The sequence below is a fragment of the Piliocolobus tephrosceles genome, chromosome 16, assembly GCF_002776525.5.
Source record: "Piliocolobus tephrosceles isolate RC106 chromosome 16, ASM277652v3, whole genome shotgun sequence".
Taxonomy (NCBI): domain Eukaryota; kingdom Metazoa; phylum Chordata; class Mammalia; order Primates; family Cercopithecidae; genus Piliocolobus; species Piliocolobus tephrosceles.
In genome coordinates, this window is record NC_045449.1 from 53,638,326 (window position 1) to 53,657,233 (window position 18,908).

Genomic DNA, 18,908 nt, shown 5'->3' on the forward strand with positions numbered 1-18,908 from the left:
CCCCGGAACGCGGTACAGAGGTCCTCCAACCCCCGACCCGGAGCCATAACTTTTCCTTTCCCCGGAGAGGGGAAGGAGAGAGAGGAGAGGGGCAAAACTGCAGGGTCCTAACTTCAGATATAAAGCTCGGCCACTCAGTACTTATGCAGCCTTGGCAGTGGTGATCATGAGCACTTTGTGGGATTATCTCAGCCCGCACAGCCTGGACAACATGGCAAAATCCCGTCTCTACTAAAAATACAAAAATTAGCTGGCCATGGTGGCGGGCACCTGTAATCCCAGCTACACGGGAGGCTGAGGCAGGAGAATTGCTTGAACCCGGGAGGTGGAGGTTGCAGTGAACCAAAGAAACGAAAAATCTATAGTTATCTAGTTATGCCTCACATAGAGCAGGAAGTTGGGGGTTTTTTTGTTTTTTGAGACGAAGTTTCGCTCTATCGCCCAGGCTGGGGTGCAGTGGCGGAATCTTGGTTCACTGCAGCCTCTGCCTGCCAGGTTCAAACGATTCTCCTGCCACAGCTTCCCGAGTAGCTGGGACTACAGGTGTGTGCCACCACACCCGGCTTTTTTTTTTTTTTTTTTTGCTTTTGAGATGGAATTTTGCTCTTACTGCCCAGGCTGGAGTGCAGTGGCACAATCTTGGCCCACCGCAACCTCCACCTCCTGGGTTCAAGAGATTCTCCTGCCTCAGCCTCCCAAGTAGCTGGAATTACAGGCATGCACCACCATGCTGATTTGTTTTTCTAAGACCAGCCCAGCGGGCACAAAAGAACCAGCGAGTAGGCAAGGCTAAAAGCAAAACTGCAAATTTATTCTTTGGTCATCTAGCTTCAGGGACCGGAGCTGGGGGCGGGGGCTGGAGTTTCTAATACAGTCCCAACAAGAGTGGGGGCTGAGAAAGCCCGCCCCCGGCGCATCTGCTGGGAGCGACTTTTCTAGGAGTGGAAGGGCAATAGGCGGGGCACGGGCATGTCGGGGGAGGGGGACCGCTCCGCAGGTGCCACCAGGTAAATCTTGGTCTCCTCGGATTGACATCACCTGGTGCATGCCTGATTAATCTGCACCTTCCCGGGCGTCAGCTGCATTCTCGCATACATGGGAAGAGTTGGTGGTGAAGAAGAACCCGGAAGTGCACCATCCTGCCTCCGTTCGTCCAAACACATGCCTGGCTAATTTTTTGTATTTTCAGTAGAGACAGGGTTTCTCCTTGTTGGTCAGGCTGGTCTTGAACTCCCGTCCTCAGGTGATCCACCCACCTCAGCCTACCAAAGTGCTGGGATTACAGGTGTGAGCCACCACGCCTGGCCCAATTTTGTATTTTTAGTAGAGATAGGGTTTCACCATGTTGGCCAGGCTGGTCTGGAACTCCTGACCTAGGTGATCCACCCACCTCAGCCTCCCAAAGTGCTAGGATTACAGGCGTCAGCCACCATGCCCAGCACGTCTGGCTAATTTTTGTATTTTTAGTAGAGATGGGGTTTCACCATGTTGGCCAGGCTGGTCTCGAACTCCTGACCTCAGGTGATCCACCCACCTCGGCCTCCCAAAGTGCTGGGATTACTGGCATGAGCCCCCGCACCTGGCCTGGCTTTATTATTATTATTCTTATCTCTGACCCCCCTTCACTGCAGCTGCAAATAGAACAATCACGTTGAACAGCAGTCTTGGACCCCGGAGAGTTGAGTGTGTTGACAGTTCTCAGACTGAGTAGGCATCTTTGACTGCCTTTCAAATATTAGATGACGGGATTATCTGCCGCTTTGGATCATAATTACTTACGCTTATGCCACTGATATATAAACAGAGTTGACTATATTTAGTTCTGTGTTTTGTGTTTTCTTTCCCTGAGTCAGATAGGAACTGTTTCTTACCGCTCTGCCATTCTTCCCATGTTGAGATCATTCCCAAAGACAAAGATCATTTCCCTTTTTGGCCATGGAGTGCTCTGATGGTAAGAATTAGTCCTCTCATCACCCACCACACTCAACCCAAATAGGAAATTTCCACGAATGAGAACCATGTCTTTGGGCGTTCTTCTCGGGATCCAGGTGAGATTACTCAATCACAAGAGTGAGACTCAGGGACTGAAACATTCAATCAAGGGTAAAAACAGATTAAAATGTGGCAGTTACCTTTTTTCTCCTGACATAGAATACACACTGGAGTCACAGTTACCTTTTAGTAACCGATTACCTTGAGTGAATAGTGTTATCAGAAAATGGGACTTTTATGGTGGCAAAGAATTCAGAGGGTCTAGGGGCACACAGATCCGGATTTGTATACCATTCTGCCACTTAACCAGCTATGTGGTTGTGCAATTTACCAACCGCTCAGGGCCACATTTTTTCATCTGTCAAAAAGGTGAATATGGCCAGGCACGGTGGCTCACTCCTCTAATCCCAGCACTTTGGGAGGCCGAAGTGGGCAGATCATGAGGTCAGGAGTTCAAGACCAGCCTAACATGGTGAAATCCCGTCTCTACTAAAATTACAAAAATTAGCCAGGTGTGGTGGCGTGCATCTTTAATCCCAGCTACTCAGGAGGCAGAGGCAAGAGAATTGCTTGAACCCGGGAGGCAGAGGTTGCAGTGAGCCGAGATTGCACCACTGCACTCCAGCCTGGGTGTCAGAGCGAGACTGTCTCAAAATAGAACAAAACAAAAAAGGTGAATAATAATAGGACCTATATTATAGACTTGTTGAGAAGATTAAATGAGATAAGGTACAAAAGGCCTTACTACGGAATCTGGCATATCAGTACTTATTAAAGAAAGAGTAGATGTGGGCTGGGTGCCCTGGCTCACGTCTGTAATCCCAGCACTTTTAGGGGTTGGGGTAGGAAGATACCCCAGGAGTACCCCAGGAGTTCGAGACCAGCCGGGGCAACAAGGTGAGACCCTCGTCTCTACAAAAAATACAAAAATTAGCCAGGTGTCGTGGCTCACGCCTGTAGTCCTAGGTACTCGGGAGCCTGAGGTGGGAGGATAGCTTGATTGTAGTGAGGCGTGATCTTGAGCCACTGCACTCCAGCCTGGGCGACAGAGGGCAACCCTATTTAAAAAAAAAAAAAAAAAAAGGTTGTTGTAGAAGATTCTTGTGGGGAATTAAAAGGACCATGTGTGCGCGAAAGAGCCTGGTGAAGATCAGTACCTGGAGGCCAAGATGCGGTGAGCCCTGCCTCCCTAGCAGTGGGGTCTCTTGGCTTAGGGTCAGTGCACCGCACACAAAAATCCACTGCCTCTCATGAGACCTTGAACTGCCAATGACTGGGGGTTGCCCAGACTCCCGAGTGAGGAAGGCGGCCAGGAGTCAACTCGGCTTCTTGCAGAAAAGCCCACTCCAAGAAGGCCTGGGGCATTCTGGCTCCAGGCCGGTCACACCCGCTGGCCTCAGTGATTTGTTTTATGCGACCACCGGATCAGGCGCCAGAGATGAGGCAAGTAGGCGAAGTAGAAAAGCTTTATTAGCTAGCCAATGTGAAGGAGGAAAGGGCGAGGTTCATCGGTCTCCTGCGGTGGAGGCCGAGGAAATCGCTCTGGCGTTCTCGGGCGAGGTGCCTAGGTGAGCACGTGAAGCGGGCCGAGGAAGTTCGCGCTGGACATCTACTGGGAGCGGCTTTTTATGTCTAGGGCCTTGGAATGGGCGGGCAGTAGGCGGGACACGGGCGTGTTGGGGGCGTTCCGTAGGCGCGGCCAGGTAGGTTTGGGTCTCCTCGATGGGACATCACGTTGCGCCTGCGCAGTTGGTCTGCATTTTTGCCGGGCGCAGGCTGCATTTTCCCGCGCGCGGGTAAGTTGGTGAAGAAGAACCCGGAAATGCGCCATCTTAGTCGTCTTTGTCCTCTCCCTCCGTTCAGACACTCAGTCCCTTTCACTTAGCCGGGAAAGGTAAGGGTCCTTAACGGCAGCCAATAACGGCTCCCAGCGGCCCAGGCACTGGCCAGGGCAGGCTGAAATCAAACCTTGGATTTTGGAACCTCCGCGCCTGAAACCCTAAACCAGCATTGAACTACAACTCCCAGCATGCCAGGCGGCCGCCCGGTTCCGAAGGGTCGGTCCCACCAACCTTGGGCCCCCCCCTTCTTTCCTCAAAGCGTGGCCGAATGCCTAGGCTTCCGGGTATTAGTGGCCCCGCCCCTTGACCCGACCGGAGCCGTGCCTGGTGATTTCTGGGTATTGTAGTCAGTTTCCTGGGAAAGAGTCCCTCCTAGTGGCAGCTCCCCTCGCCAGAAAAACTACAAAACCCAGAATGCAGCGCAAATCCCCCTTGTCCAATAGGAACCCCCTATGTAGCGGGGCGCGGAGCCCCGCTCTCGCAACTCAAGATGGCGGACGAGAGTGATACAGCAGTGAAGCCGCTGGCATCTCCGCTGCTGCAGATGATGGAAGGGAACGGGAACGGCCATGAGCACTGCAGCGATTGCGAGAATGAGGAGGACAACAGCTACAACCGGGGGTAACGAAATCCTCGGAGACCAATTCCCATCCAGCCTCCCACAACCTGGGTCTCTGGGGTGCGGGGAAGTCACCGGGAGCTTAGTGTAGCCCCACCCTCATATTCTTATTGGCTAAGTCACTAGGATCCTGTCTGGCGATTGGTTACTACTTTTGTCATTTACCAAGGGTGGGTGCTCTGGCTATTAAGGGCCGGAGACGTTCAGTACTTTTATTATGTAAAAGTTCTATGCAGTGTTCCACTCGTGTGCTTCAGGCCAGTCCGGGGAAAAGAGCATGTTGGACGATGGTTTTCGATGGTACAACACAGGACAGTCTAGTAACAGTACAGTTCAAAGGGAACGTTACTTATAGACGTGTTGTTTGAGCAACGTGACTAGCAATAAACGAATAATAAAACATTTCGCAGCAGTTCACCCTCAGTGAGGAAATTCATCAGACTATACAAACTGTATATATAATTACATTGTAAAATATCACTACGAGAGAATCCCAAAATATAAACTCACCTTATAAACCCTATGTAATTAACGATATGGTAATGCTTTGATTTACATAGTTTCCATTGCTCCGGTCATAAGTATCTTGAACAATATATTAATATAATTAGGTCTTCGAACTTCTTTGCCTTATTAACTTTGCAGAGTAGCCCCAGGCTTCGAGAAATGAGCGATGTTGCTTCTTGGAGAGTATTTGGAATCCTCGGGCTCCATACTGCCTATCCTGTACTTTAGGGTCTTGCCGTTAGTTACTATTTGTTCCTAGGGATGAAGAAACGCACCAGGCATTTGAATGTTGAATTTTTTTTCCAAATTAGTTTTTACTTCTGTAAGCCACAGCTTATTCATCTTTCTTCACATGGTTAGTGCCTGGCACTGGCACTCACGCTGTCTCTCCCTATCTTCCTGTCTATATTTGTAGATATATTTTTAAACTGAAAGTCGTGAGAGATTTTTGGGTGTATAACTTGCCGAGTTTGAGGTAGTCTGATTTTCATAGCCAGCTTGTTATTTGCAGTATTGGTGGTAGTCCAGGTATAAAGGTAGAAGATTGAGGTCTTTGTAGAAACTTAAAAAAACAGAAAAAAATCTGCTACCTTGTATAGAGGGGAGAACAAAGTATTACAGTCATGCGCTGCCCAAGGATTGTGTAGAAGAGATGGTCCCACAAAATTATAGCACATATTTTTATTGTATCCTTTCTATGTTTAGGTATGCTTAGATACACATAATACTTAACCATTGTGTTATAGTTGCCTGGAGTACTCAGTAACAGGCGGTAGCCTATTGCTCCTAGGCTACAAACCTGTATAGCATGTTACTGTAATGTATACCATTTAGCCTAGGCACTTAGTAGGCTATACCATTTAGGTTTGTGTAAGTACACCCTATGATGTCTGCAAGACAAAAATTACCTAACCATGCATTTCCCAGCACATATCCCTGACGTTCAGTGAAGGATGACTGTATTTAAGTGGTTTATAACCTGCTTGTGGTGAATCTTAGGTTAAAAGATCTACCTAGCTTTTATGTTCTTCAACCAGCATTAAAAATCACAGGAAGGGCTGGGCGCGGTGGCTCATGCCTGTAATCCCAGCACTTTGGGAGGCGGAGGCGGGCAGATCACGAGGTCAGGAGATGGAGACCATCCTGGCTAACACTGTGAAACCCCGTCTCTACTAAAAATACAAAAAATTTAGCCGGGCCTGGTCGTGGGTGTCTGTAGTCCCAGCTACTCGGGAGGCTGAGGCAGGAGAATGGCGTGAACCCAGGAGGCAGAGCTTGCAGTGAGCCGAGATCACGCCACTGCACTCCAGCCTGGGCTACAGAGTGAGACTCTGTCTCAAAAAAAAAAAGAAAAATCACAGGAAGAATGTAGAGGAATAGGAAGCTTGCCAAATTTAGTTTTTATTGCTATAACTCACAACAGATCTAATGTAATAAAAGTCTTGTTTTGAAGTTTGATATTCCTAAAAATGGAAGAGCTGAGAAAGAGGAAGTAGGAACAGGAAGAAGGGAAAGTGAAGCTCTCCTGAGTAGAGGTCTGAATCACAGATGAGAGTCGGTGAATGTGAAAGTCATTACAGAAGTGAAAGCATGGCATTTTCTTTGCTCTTTTTATAGTTGCTTTTATTTTTCTCTTTTTAACTGTTGTCCTGACCAGTATCCTTAGGTTTGTGCCCTGTAATCTGTGAATCACTTTGCAAAACTGTGTGCGGGAAAGTTATTTTATTGGCCTGGTGTGGTAGCTCACATCTGTAATCCCAGCACTTTGGGAGGCTGAGGCAGGCGGATCACTTGAGGTCAGGAGTTCGAGACCAGCCTGACCAACATGGTGAAACCCCGTCTCCACTAAAAATACAAAGTTTAGCTGGACGTGGTGGTGCACGCCTGTAGTCCTAGCTACTCGGGAGGCTGAAGCAGGAGAATCGCTTGAACCTGGGAGGTGGAGGCTGCAGTGAGCTGAGATTGCGCCACTGCACTCCAGCCTGGGCAACAGAGCAAGAACCTGTCTCAAAAAAAAAAGGTGGTGTGCAGTGGCTCATGCCTGTAATCCCATCACTTTGGGAGTCTGAGACGGTTGGATCATGAGGTCAAGAGATTGAGACCATCCTGGCCAACATGGTGAAATCCAGTCTCTGTTAATAATAGAAAAATTAACTGGGCATGGTGGTGCATACCTGTAGCCCCAGCTACTCCGGAGGCTGAGGCAGGAGAATCGCCTGAATCCGGGAGGCGGAGGTTGCAGTGAGCTGAGATCGCGCCACTGCACACCAGCTTGGCAACAGCAAGACTCCATCTCCAAAAAAATTAAAATAAAATTATTTCATTTGTAATAGAAGTAAGTAATAACCTTAAAAAACGTTGACAGTTTGCATGGCAGTTCTGTGCATGGTTATGGTCTGGGTGAAAAAATTATGTTTATTAGCATCCCAAATCTAAAGGTCTGTGAAAATGAGTTTGGAGGTAGCAGGTGAAAAACCAAGGGCCTAGTCTGGAGGAGAGAGTCTAATTCTGGCACTAAGAATCCAGGGGAGAGTCAACATTTTTACATGAACTTTAAGAGGAAATGGTTTGGGGGAGAAGCAGCAATTTGGGAAAATGGAGCACGGCACAGTGGAAAAGCATGGACTTTGGAATCATTTAAATCTGGTCTCAGGCCAGGCGCGGTTGCTCACCCCTGTAATCCAAGCACTTTGGGAGGCTGAGGTGGGCAGATCACTTGTGGTCAGGAGTTTGAGACCAGCCTGGTCAGCATAGCGAAACCTCACCTGTACTAAAAATACAAAAATTAGCTGGGCGTAGTGGCAGGCACCTGTAATCCCAGCTACTCGGGAGGCTGAGGCAGGAGAATCGCTTGAAACCAGGGGGCAGAGGTTGCAGTGAGCAACCTCCACTGCACTCCAGCCTGGGCGACAGAGTAAGCCTCTCATCTGAAAATCTCATCTCAAAGCTTGGCTCTGACACTTAATGGTCCTGTGACCTTGGGAAAGGTACTTAACTCTGAGTTATAGGGATTAAATGAGATAACATCTGGAATGCACTCCTCTTCCTCCTCCTCTTTCTTCACATCTTCCCTAACCTCCCAGCTTGTCCCTCTGCTCTTATCACATGCTGTATTGTTGCTTTTATCATAACAATAAATGTAACTACATATTTGGTAATTTTTCTTAATGTGTCTGGTACCTGTCTCATCTGACAGTAAGGTGCATGTAAACAGGATTGTGTCTTCAAAATGCCTAGCACTTAGTGGGCATTAGTGAATATTTGCTGTATGAATGAATGGCAGGTATTAAAGTACCTAGACTAATATTAGTGAAGTTTTATCTCCCCTCACCAAGTAAGAGGATATCAGATTTTTCTTACATACACGTTTTCTCTCCCCAAATAATTCTCATTGTAAGCCTTACTACAATTTTTATGAAATAGCTACAGAGGCCGGGCGCGGTGGCTCACACCTGTAATCCCAGAACTTTGGGAGGCCAAGGCAGGTGGATCACGAGGTCAGGAGATCGAGACCATCCTGGCTAACACAGTGAAACTCCATCTCTACTAAAAATACAAAAAATTAGCCGGGCGTGATGGCGGGTGCCTGTAGTCCCAGCTATTCGGGAGGCTGAGGCAGGAGAGTGGCGTGAACCCGGGAGGCAGAGCTTACAGTGAGCCGAGATCGCGCCACTATACTCCAGCCTGGGTGACGGAGTGAGACTCCATCTTAAAAAAAAAAAAAAAGAAAGAAAGAAACACCTACAGAAATCAAGAAGCTCCAATTTGTTGTGGAAGCTTTCCACTGTGTTTTGCTTCTTGAAATGTTTTTTGTCTTTACTTAATATTATTTAAAATCTTCTCAAAAATCATATAAAAGTTGACAGAGAAGTTTTCCTTTCAATACTAGAGTCTAAAATGTGTAATATACAATAAAGGTTAATCATAGTTGAAGCTAACCTTTATTGTCTTAGGCCTTTTTTTTTTTTCTTTTTTTGAGATGGAGTCTCGCTCTGTTGCCCAGGCTGGAGTGCAGTGGCATGATCTCTGCTCACTGCAAGCTCTGACTCCCGGGTACATGCCATTTTCCTGCCTCAGCCTCCCAAGTAGCTGGGACTACAGGTGCCTGCCACCACGCCAGGCTAATTTTTTTGTACTTTTAGTAGAGACGGCGTTTCATCGAGTTAGCCAGGATGGTCTCAATTTCCTGACCTCGTGATCCACCCACCTCAGCCTCCCAAAGTGCTGGTATTACAGGCGTAGGCCACCGAGCCCGGCCATTTTTTTTTTTTTTTAAAGAGATTGTGTCTCACTGTGTTGCCTAGGCTAGTCTCAAACTCCTGGGTTCAAGTGATCCTCCTGCTTTAGGCTCCCAAAGTGCTGAGACTGTAAGCATGAGCCACCATACCCAGCTTCCTGGGCCTTTTTTTCAGGAACTAAAGTCACAGTGCTCTATGCTAATAAAATGAGCTAAATTAATGTACTGGATTCATGGGAAATGCAGTTGTATTATTTCCTTTTTTTTTTTGGAGACGGAGTCTCACTCTGTTGTCCAGGCTGGAGTGCTGTGGCATGATCTTGGCTTACTGCAACCTCTGCCTTCCAGGTTCAAGAAATTCTCCTGCCTCAGCCTCCTGAGTAGCTGGGACTACAGGAGCACACTGCCACACCCAGCTGATTATTCCTATTTTAGTAGAGATGAGGTTTCACTAAAACTGGTCTCGAACTCCTGAGCTCAGGCAGTCTGCCTGCCTCGGCCTCCCAAAGTGCTAGGATTACAGGTGTGAGCCACCACGCCCAGCCAGTTGTATTAGTTTCTTATGTCTCTTTGTATATGAGTTTAGTTCTTGACTTTTCTAGTCTTGTGTTTCCTCCATAATTAAATCAGCATAAACATTTGATGAATATAAAATTTCATGTAGTTGTGTGTAGTGTAACCTCAGCACACTGGGAGGCTGAGGCGGAAAAATCACTTGAGCCCAGGAGTTCGAGACGAGCCTGGGCAACATGGTGAGACCCTATCTCTATAAATAAAACAAAAAACCCCAAACCCTTCATGTATACATATAGGTATACGTATATATGTGTACATGCATACATATGCAATGTGTATGGATGCATCTCTTCAGTTTTTCTATTTAAAAATTTTTTAATTTAATTTTTTTCTCTTTTTTTGAGACGGAGTCTCACTCTGTCGCCCAGGCTGGAGTACAGTGGCACGATCTCGGTTCACTGCAAGCTCTGCCTCCCGGGTTCATGCCATTCTCCTGCCTCAGCCTCCTGAGTAGCTGGGACTACAGGTACCCGCCACCACGCCCGACTAATTTTTTATATTTTTAGTAGAGACGGGATTTCACCATGTTAACCAGGATGGTCTTGATCTCCTGACCTCGTGATCCACCCACCTCGGCCTCCCAAAGTTCTTGGATTACAGGCATGAGCCATTGCGCCCGGCCTAATTTTTAAATTATCATTATTACTTTGGAAACAGGGCCTCACTCTGTTGCCCAGTACAGTGGTGTGATTATGGCTTACAGCAGCCTTTGACCTGGACTCTAGCAATCCTCCCACCTCAGCCTCCCAAGTAGCTAGGACTGTAGACACGCACTATCATCCCTGGCTAATTTTCTTTTTAAAAATTTTCTGTAGAGATGGGGTCGCGCTATTTAGCCCAGGCTGGTCTCAAACTGCTGGCCTCAAGTGATGCTCCCACCTTGGCCTCCCAAATGGCTGGGATCATGGGCATAAGCTCCTGCGCCCAGCCAGTTTTGTTTGTTTTTTACTGCACTCAATTTCCCCCAGTTACGTGCCTAGCATAATTATCCTGAACAATTTAGAGGACAGTCAGACTAAGATAATCTTTATGCAGCATCCCCCTGTAGTTCGTGATTCATCTATATGGTTTAATTTGATTTTTTTTTTTTTTTAATGAGAGTCTTCCCAAGAAGTATTGCCAAAGAATAAATCTCATCAGTTGGCAGACTTTAACTTGGGGATAATAAATGAAGTTTGTCCGAGTGTTTTGGAACAAAAAAGAACTTTTAGACTATTGTGTTCCAGGAGTCTTTCAGAATTTATTTTGCAATGTCTTCAGTATCATTGAGATCCTGGTAAGCATGGGTCAACAGCCCTCCGACAAGAGGTGTCTCGTCTCCATCCGGCTCTCTTACTCCTTGGGACAGGTTAACATGGATTCTTTATAAGTTCTCCTCACTTCCTGGTTATGAGATATTATCCCTTATGAAAACTTAGGAGGAAAGAAAAGTCTTTCTGAAAATACATTCCTTAAAGCTAGCCTTACTTGCTTTTGTTTTCTTCTTCAGCTTCTCCAAGAGTCCTTCTTTCCCTATTTATTTGATGGCTTATAGCTGCAGCTAGCTCTTGGAAAGAAGAAATCTTTTTAGTTCCTTTTTAATTTCTCCCTTCAACTTGTGGTTTTTCAAAACTAGATCAAAGCAGAATGGAAAGAGAAACCTCATCACTGATATCAAATAAGTGTTCTAATTTTGTTTCCCAATTAAGCGGCAATTAAAAAGAAACTAATCAAGAGCTGCTTCAAAGAGAAGAGACTGGAAAGCAGAAGAAATGGAAAGTAAATGAGAGCCTATTTCAGGGACTCGCTGCTTATGGCAAAGCAGTTTTGCTGATTTTTCACATTGTTCAACTAATATGCTCTCACGCTAAAATTCCCCAGCTTTACTAAGTTGGCAGTTAACCCTTTCCCTATAGAGCCCATAGATTCATGAGCCATACATTTAGTAACTTCAGGAGGATGCTGCTTTAACTCTTTCTCTTTAGCTTTTTATCTGAAATCTCTACCCTTCAAGCCTCTCTTCTAATTCCTCAAAGAAGGTGTCCTTGTGATTGTTACATTTAAGGGACACAAAATGTGGTGTTCTCTATTGAGAGTGCCAAAATTACTAAACAGGAATTCCTCCACAGGCTCAGTATTAGCCTCAAAAATGTCCCAGCACTTCGAGAGGCTGAGGTGGGCAGATCACTTGAGGTCAGGAGTTCGAGACCAGCTGGGCCAAAACCCCATCTCTACTAAAAATACAAAAATTAGCTGGGCGTGGTGGCGTGGGCCTATAGTCCCAGCTACATGGGAGGCTGAGACAGGAGAATCACTTGAACCTGGGAGGCAGAGGTAGCAGTGAGCCCAGATGGCGCCACTGCACTTCAGTCTGGGCAAGAGAGAGAGACTCCATCTCAAAAAAATAAACAGAAAAAAAACAACTTTCTAGAGTTGCTCTGAGAGGCAACTGAGGAGTCACTATGGTTAAGTGTTTAGTAAAAGTTACTATTATCACTACGGAGTGGGCATTGTGCTAAGCCCTTTATGTGGATTATATCCTCCATGATTTCACTTATGAAGACTTTAGGGTTTTTGTTTGTTTGTTTGTTTCTTTTTTTGAGACAGAGTCTCAAAAAATGGTCTCTGAACAGCATTTGATTTTACCTTGGAGTTGCAAAGTCAAAGTCTTAACTTGCCAAACAAACTTAATGTGGAATTTACACATTTGTCTCATTCCAGTTTTAAGCAGTTTAGTATAGCAGAGCTTTTGTGACCTCTGAAAACCAGTTATCGTCCATGACAAGAATTGGCTTGTTCACCCTCAGTACTCTCAAAAAAAGACTCTGTCGCCCAAGCTGGAGTGGTGGCATGATCTTAACTCACTGCAACCTCTGCCTTCCAGGTTGAAGCAATTCTTGTGTCTTAATCTCCCAAGTAGCTGGGATCACAGACATGCACCACCATACCCGGCTAACTTTTGTAGTTTTAGTACAGACGGGGTTTCACCATCTTGGCCAGGCTGGTCTTGAACTCCTGACCTTGTGATCCATCTACCTTCGCCTCCCAAAGTGCTGGCATTACAGGCGTGAGCGATCATGCCTGGCCAGACTTTATTTTATTTTATTTTATTTATTTATTTATTTATTTTTTTTTTTATTTCAGACAGAGTCTTGCTCTGTTGCCCAGGCTGGAGTGCAGTGGTGTGATCTCAGCTCACCACAACCTCCACCTCCCAGGTTCTAGCGATTCTCCCGCCTCAGCCTCCCAAGTAGCTGGGATTACAGGCACCCGCCACCATGCCCAGCTAATTTTTGTATTTTTTAGTAGAGACGGGGTTTCGCTATGTTGGCCAGGCTTGTCTTGAGCTCCAGACCTTAGGTGATCCACCCACCTTGGCCTCCCAAAGTGCTGGGATTACAGGTATGAGCCACTGTGCCCAGCCCCAGGGTACCTTGATGGCAGTACTAAAGTGTTTTTATTTTTCCCATCATTTGGGATTCACAAGGAGTTTTTGATATGACTAATTGGTGGGAATGTGCAGAGTCGGAGGCAGAAGTACAGGGATTAGACAGCTGATACTGATTCATGCCATGTCGTTTCCTTCTGGGCATCTTTGCCATTTCTTTCACCTCTCTTTGGGCTTTCTGAGTACTAATAGGATTACTAGTGAACTTACCATACTTCAAGAGTTAATTGATTTGCAAAAGGATTTCCTGATGTCTAAAAGTAGAATCAAAAGGATATTAGAGGTTAGGGTTTATTTTAACAAGTTTCTCTGGAACATTTGTATTTCAGCCCAAAACATTCACTTTTTTTTTTTTTTTTTTTTTTTTTTTTGAGACAAGGTTTCACTCTGTCACCCCGGTCGTAGTGCTGTGGTGCAGTCCTCCTACGTCAGCCTCCCAGGTGGCCGGGACTACAGGCTTATTTTTTGGTCTGTGTATGTAGAGACAAGTTCTCACTATATTGCACAGGCTGGTCTCCAACTCCTGTCTTTTTTTTTCAGAGGTAGAAAACAAGTGGCGATTGGTCCAAGTGCAGTGGTGTTTACGACTAATTTGTCATAACCTTTTCCACTCCCCCTGCTTCACTTGACTAGCATTTAAAAAATACAAGTAAAAAAACAAGTGGCCATGAGATCTGAGAGCTACAGTGAAAAAAAAAAAAAAAAAAAAGTGGCCAAGTTTGTGAATTTTATTTCCCAAACTTTTTTTTCTTGTGTTATAAACTTGTGGTCTATGTTTAAGACATTGAAACCATTAGAAATAGTTAGAGTGGAGCTTTTTTGTTTGTGTTTTGTTTAGTTATGAGAGATGGGGTCTCACTTTGTCACCCAGGGTGGAGTACAGTGGCTGTTCACAAGCGTGGTCGTGGTACACTACTACGTCATCAAATTCCTGGGCTCAAGAGATCCTCCCGCCTCAGCTTCCTGAGTAGCTGGGACTACAAATTCACACCACCACACCTAGCTGGACCTGTTTTAACTTTTCAAGGAGTAGGACAGAGCCTAAGGAGAGAGAAGACAATGAATAAGAAAATTAGGGCTGGACATGGTAGCTCACATCTGTAATCCCAGCATTTTGGGAAGCTGAGGCAGGTGGATAGCTTGAGCCCAGGAATTCAAGACCAGCCTGGGCAACATAGTGAAACCTTGTCTCTACAAAACGTATAAAAATTAGCCAAGTATGGTGGCGTACGCCCGTAGTCTCAGCTACTCAGGAGGCTAGGTGAGACAATCGCTTGAACCTGGGAGGTTGAGGCTGCAGTGAGCCACGATTGTGCCACTGCACTCCAGCCTGGGTGACAGAGCAAGAACCTGTCAAAAAAAAAAAAATTCATATTTTTATTTGAGATGGAGTCTCACTCAGGCTGAGTGCAGTGGTATGATCTTAGCTCACTGCAACCTCCCCCTCCCATGTTCAGGCAATTCTCCTGCCTCAACCTCCCAAGTAGCTGGGATTACAGGTGTGCACCACCACACCTGGCTAATGTTTCTTTTTTTTTTTTGGTAGAGATGGGGTTTCACCATGTTGGCCAGGCTGGTCCCAAACTCCTGACCTCAGGTGATCCACCCACTTTGGCCTCCCAGAGTGCGGGGATTACAGGTGTGAGCCACCGCGCCTGGCCTATTTTTTTTTCAATTAAAAAAAAGAAAGTTGATAATTTAAAATCTCAATCAGTAGCTCAAGAGCACAGCATTTCCATTGCTCTCATAGAACATTAACACAGCTGTCCTGTGCGAACAGTACTAAAGATGTTTTGCTGACCCTCTTTTGGGCTGTAGCTTTTCAAGGTCTTATTTTAGTCTATTATGCCTGTAAAGCATCAGTCAGGCATATAACTGTTGAACTGTTAACTGTGTGCTCAGCACAACTAGAGGCTGTTGGAAACAGCTGTATAAGATGTAGTCTGGCCGGGTGCAGTAGCCAGTAATCCCAGCACTGTAGGAGGCTGAGGCAGATCACTTGAGGCCAGGAATTCGAGACCAGCCTGGCCAACATGGTGAAACTCTGTCTCTACTAAAAATACAAAGATTAGCCAGACATGGTGGCACATGCCTGAAATCCCAGCTTCTCAGGAGGCTGAGGAAGAGAATCGCTTGAACCCAGAAGGTGGAGATTACAGTGAGCCAAGATCACGCCACTGCACTCCAGCCTGGGCAACAGAGCAAGACTCTGTCTCAAAAATAAAAAAGATGTAGTCCTTGTTCTTAGGAAATTTTTAACATTATTGGGAAGCCAAGAAAGCCATATAGCATTATATATTAAAGTGTTTTAGGAGATTATAGTTTTAAAACAGGCAGACATCAAAGAACTAGAATAGTCAGAGCTTTCTGGATAAAACATGGCTCACTTTCCTCCTTGCTTCTAATTCTTGCTCCTCTCAAACACCAAAGCTGTGTTCTGTAGCCTAGTGTGAGGGAACGGTATTCTCTTGGCTTTGGAGGATTCTCAAAAGTCAGTTCTTACAGGGAACGAAGCCATGGCCTTTGGGGGGAAATGGCCCCAAGTCTTTAGAGATTGATGGCGCCTCCCTAGATGCTAGTTGGGTAGTTGATAACCAATTTGCCTCACATTTCTGAGCTTTGGTTTCCTCATCTATAAACAACAAGTTAAACCAGATGGTTCTGAGATTCCAGTGTTGGAGACTCAGCTTCCCCTCCCCTATGGTAGAGCTTTTTCTTCCCAGGCATGCAGTTTTGAGCAGATTGCATCATCCAGTAAGACTGAGAGGAGGCCCCTCGCTGCTCGTGTTGTCTGGAAGTTCCTCTTCGCTTGCCGTTCATCTGCCAGCTTGCCCTTACCTCCCACCGGCTCACATACCCAGCACTGCGTTCTATTTCTAGAAATAAGTACTGAAATTCGTTTTCCATCTCTTCCCCAAGGTCTGAATTTATACAAGAGTGTCCTTAGGATGTCTTACATCTTCGAACTTGGAATATTTTGGCCTTCGTTAAAAGATGACATTTCTTGATTGCTTTTCTGCTCTGTTCCTGGATCTTTTATTCTAATTCACCCTGTATTTGCTGGGTTGGTCATTGATGAATTGATCAACTTTAGAATGTAAGTCTCATAATTTTTCTATGAGCTGCCATCTCCCTTCTTGGGGAGGAGGCACTTCTGTCGCTGCACCAAGGCAAACTTGACTTAATTCTCTACTCTGTTTTGGAACCAAGTGAAAAAAGTTGGACTTTGATTTGCTATATTCTAAGATTCTGGTTCTGGCCAATCTCAGTTTGAATTAAGGTGAGTGGCAGCTTAGATCTCTGAGAGATTTCTGTTTCAGTGTGCTGAATCGTAGCATGCCCTAGGATTCCCACCCAGTGGGTATGGACTTCAAATCCCTTTGAAAAGGATGCCAGCCAGGCACGATGGCTCATGCCTGTAATCCCAGCACTTTGGGAGGCCAAGGCAGGAGGATTGCTTGAGCCCAGGAGTTCGAGCCCAGCCTAAAATTAGCCAGGCATGGTGATGCACGCCTGTAGTCGCAATTACTCAGGATACTGAAGCAGGAGGATTGCTTGAGCCCAGGAGTTGGAGGCTGCAGTGAGCCATGATCGTACCACTGCACTCCAGCCTGGATGACAAGGCAAGACCCTGTCTCAAAAATGAACAAATAGGCAGGTGCAGTGGCTCACGCCTGTAATCCCAGCACGTTGGGAGGCTGAGGTGGGTGGATCACTTGAAGTCAGGAGTCCAAGACCAGACTGGCCAACATGGTGAAACCCTGTCTCTACTGAAAATACAAAAATTAGCTGGGCCTGATAGTGGGTGCCTGTAATCGCAGCTACTAAGGAGGCCGAGGTATGAGAATTGCTTGAACCTGGGAGGTGGAGGTTGCAGTGAGCCAAGATCACACCACGGCACGACAGCCTGGGCAACAGAGCGAGACTCAGTCTTTAAAAAAAAAAAAAAAAAAATGGCCGGGCACAGTGGCTCACGCCTGTAATCTCTGCACTTTGAGAGGCCAAGGCTGGCAGATCGTGAGGTCAGGAGTTCGAGACCAGCCTGGCCAACATGGTGAAACTTTATCTCTACTAAAAGTACGAAAAATTAGCCAGGCATTGTGGTGCGTGACTATAGTCCCAGCTACTCGGAAGGCTGAAGCAGGAGAATCCCTGAACCCAGGAGGCGGAGGTTGCCGTGAGCTGAGAACACGCCACTGCACTGCAGTCTGGCAACAGAGCAAGACTCTGTCTCGAAAAAAAAAAAAAAAAAAAAAAGGGCCAGGCATGGCGCACACAGACTGTAATCTAATCTTAGCACTTTGGGAGGCCGAGGTGGGCAGATCACCTGAGGTCAGAAGTACAAGACCAGCCTGACCAACACGGTGAAACTCCATCTGTACTAAAAATACAAAAATTAGCCGGGCATGGTGTTGTGTGCCTGTAATCCCAGCTACCCAGAAGGCTGAGGCAGAAGAATCGCTGGAACCTGCAATGAGGAGGCTGCAATGAGCCGAGATTGTGCTGTTGCACTCCAGCCTGGGTGACAAAGCGAGCCTCCATCTCAAAAACAAAAAACGTGAATCAACAAACAAACAGAAAACGATGCCAGATTCCTGGAGAAGGATTAGCCTGGCTTCTGTGGGGTCCTCTAGTTTTGTTTTCCCTTAGTCCAAGTTGAGGCCATTCTTCTGTGAAATGGCATTGGCTTGCTAGGATGCTTTTTGAAGTCCTACTTTCAAGGCCTCTGAGCTTGGTTTCCTATGAATAATTAAAATTATTATAATTACCATGAAAGCTAACTGTAGCAGACTCCTTGCAAGTCTGGTTTTGCTGAATTGGTTGTCTTCTGTTTGGGGGTGTTGACTGTAAGACTGTGAACTCATAGTGTGTCCTCATGGATGGGGCTCAATACTTGGTAGCTCAGTGAAAATGACTCATTAAAGGAAAAAAAAAATGCAGCTAGGCACAGTGGCTCACGCCTGAAATCCTAGCACTTTGAGAGACTGTGGCAGGTGAATCACCTGAGGTCAGGAGTTTGAGACCAGACTGACCAACGTGGTGAAACCCTGTCTCTACTAAAAATACAAAAATTAGCTGGGCGTGGTGGCACATGCTTGTAATCCCAACTACTTGGTAGACTGAGGCAGGAGAATCCCTTGAACCTGGGAGGCGGAAGCTGCAATGAGCTGAGATTGTGCCATTGCACTCCAGCCTGGGCAACAAGAGTGAAACTGTGTCTCCAAAAAAAAAAAAAGGCAAAAAAAAAACAACAACAACAACAACAAAAAAAGACTTCCCTCTGTTAGCCACGTGCTTGATATACAAGTTGAAACAGGATTGTTGCTCAGTAACTGGCTGCATGTACAAATTCAAGCCAATATAAGGAAAATGAAATTTGCTCTCTGATTTTATTTTCAGTCTTGGAGATTTCTAGACACTTGTATTGGCAATGCATAAAGCAGAACAAGAGTTCAGCCCAAGATCCTTACACAAAAATTGGATTCATGAAGTGATAGCTACATGGAAGTATCTCCACACAATAGCAAGAACAAAGGCAGGAAGGTAGTTTTTACAGTGATTTTGCATATTTGTAAAGACTTTTAAAGTTGAAAGAAGTAATTTCTTCTATTTTCCCTGTGTGAAATTATGTTTAGTAAGTATCCAGTTGGTTAATCTACAGCAGTTCTTCACCTTACCTTTTTGATTCTTTCTTTTGTAGAATTATAA

The 18,908-nt window shown here is 45.9% G+C and overlaps 1 protein-coding gene across 5 annotated transcripts in view; it reads left to right on the forward strand.

The window, feature by feature from the left end:
* The first annotated feature begins 4,281 nt into the window (after positions 1 to 4,281).
* NMT1 (N-myristoyltransferase 1) overlaps positions 4,282 to 18,908 on the forward strand; it is a 47,397-nt gene continuing 32,770 nt past the window's right edge. For all 5 annotated transcript variants that reach the window (XR_002726203.1, XR_002726204.1, XM_023191463.2 and 2 more), the window contains exon 1: positions 4,282 to 4,454. Coding sequence is in view for 3 of the 5 variants with exons in the window: in XM_023191463.2 (XP_023047231.1) it covers positions 4,324 to 4,454 (131 nt within the window). In the remaining 2 variants the exon portion in view is untranslated. The remainder of the gene's footprint in view (positions 4,455 to 18,908) is intronic.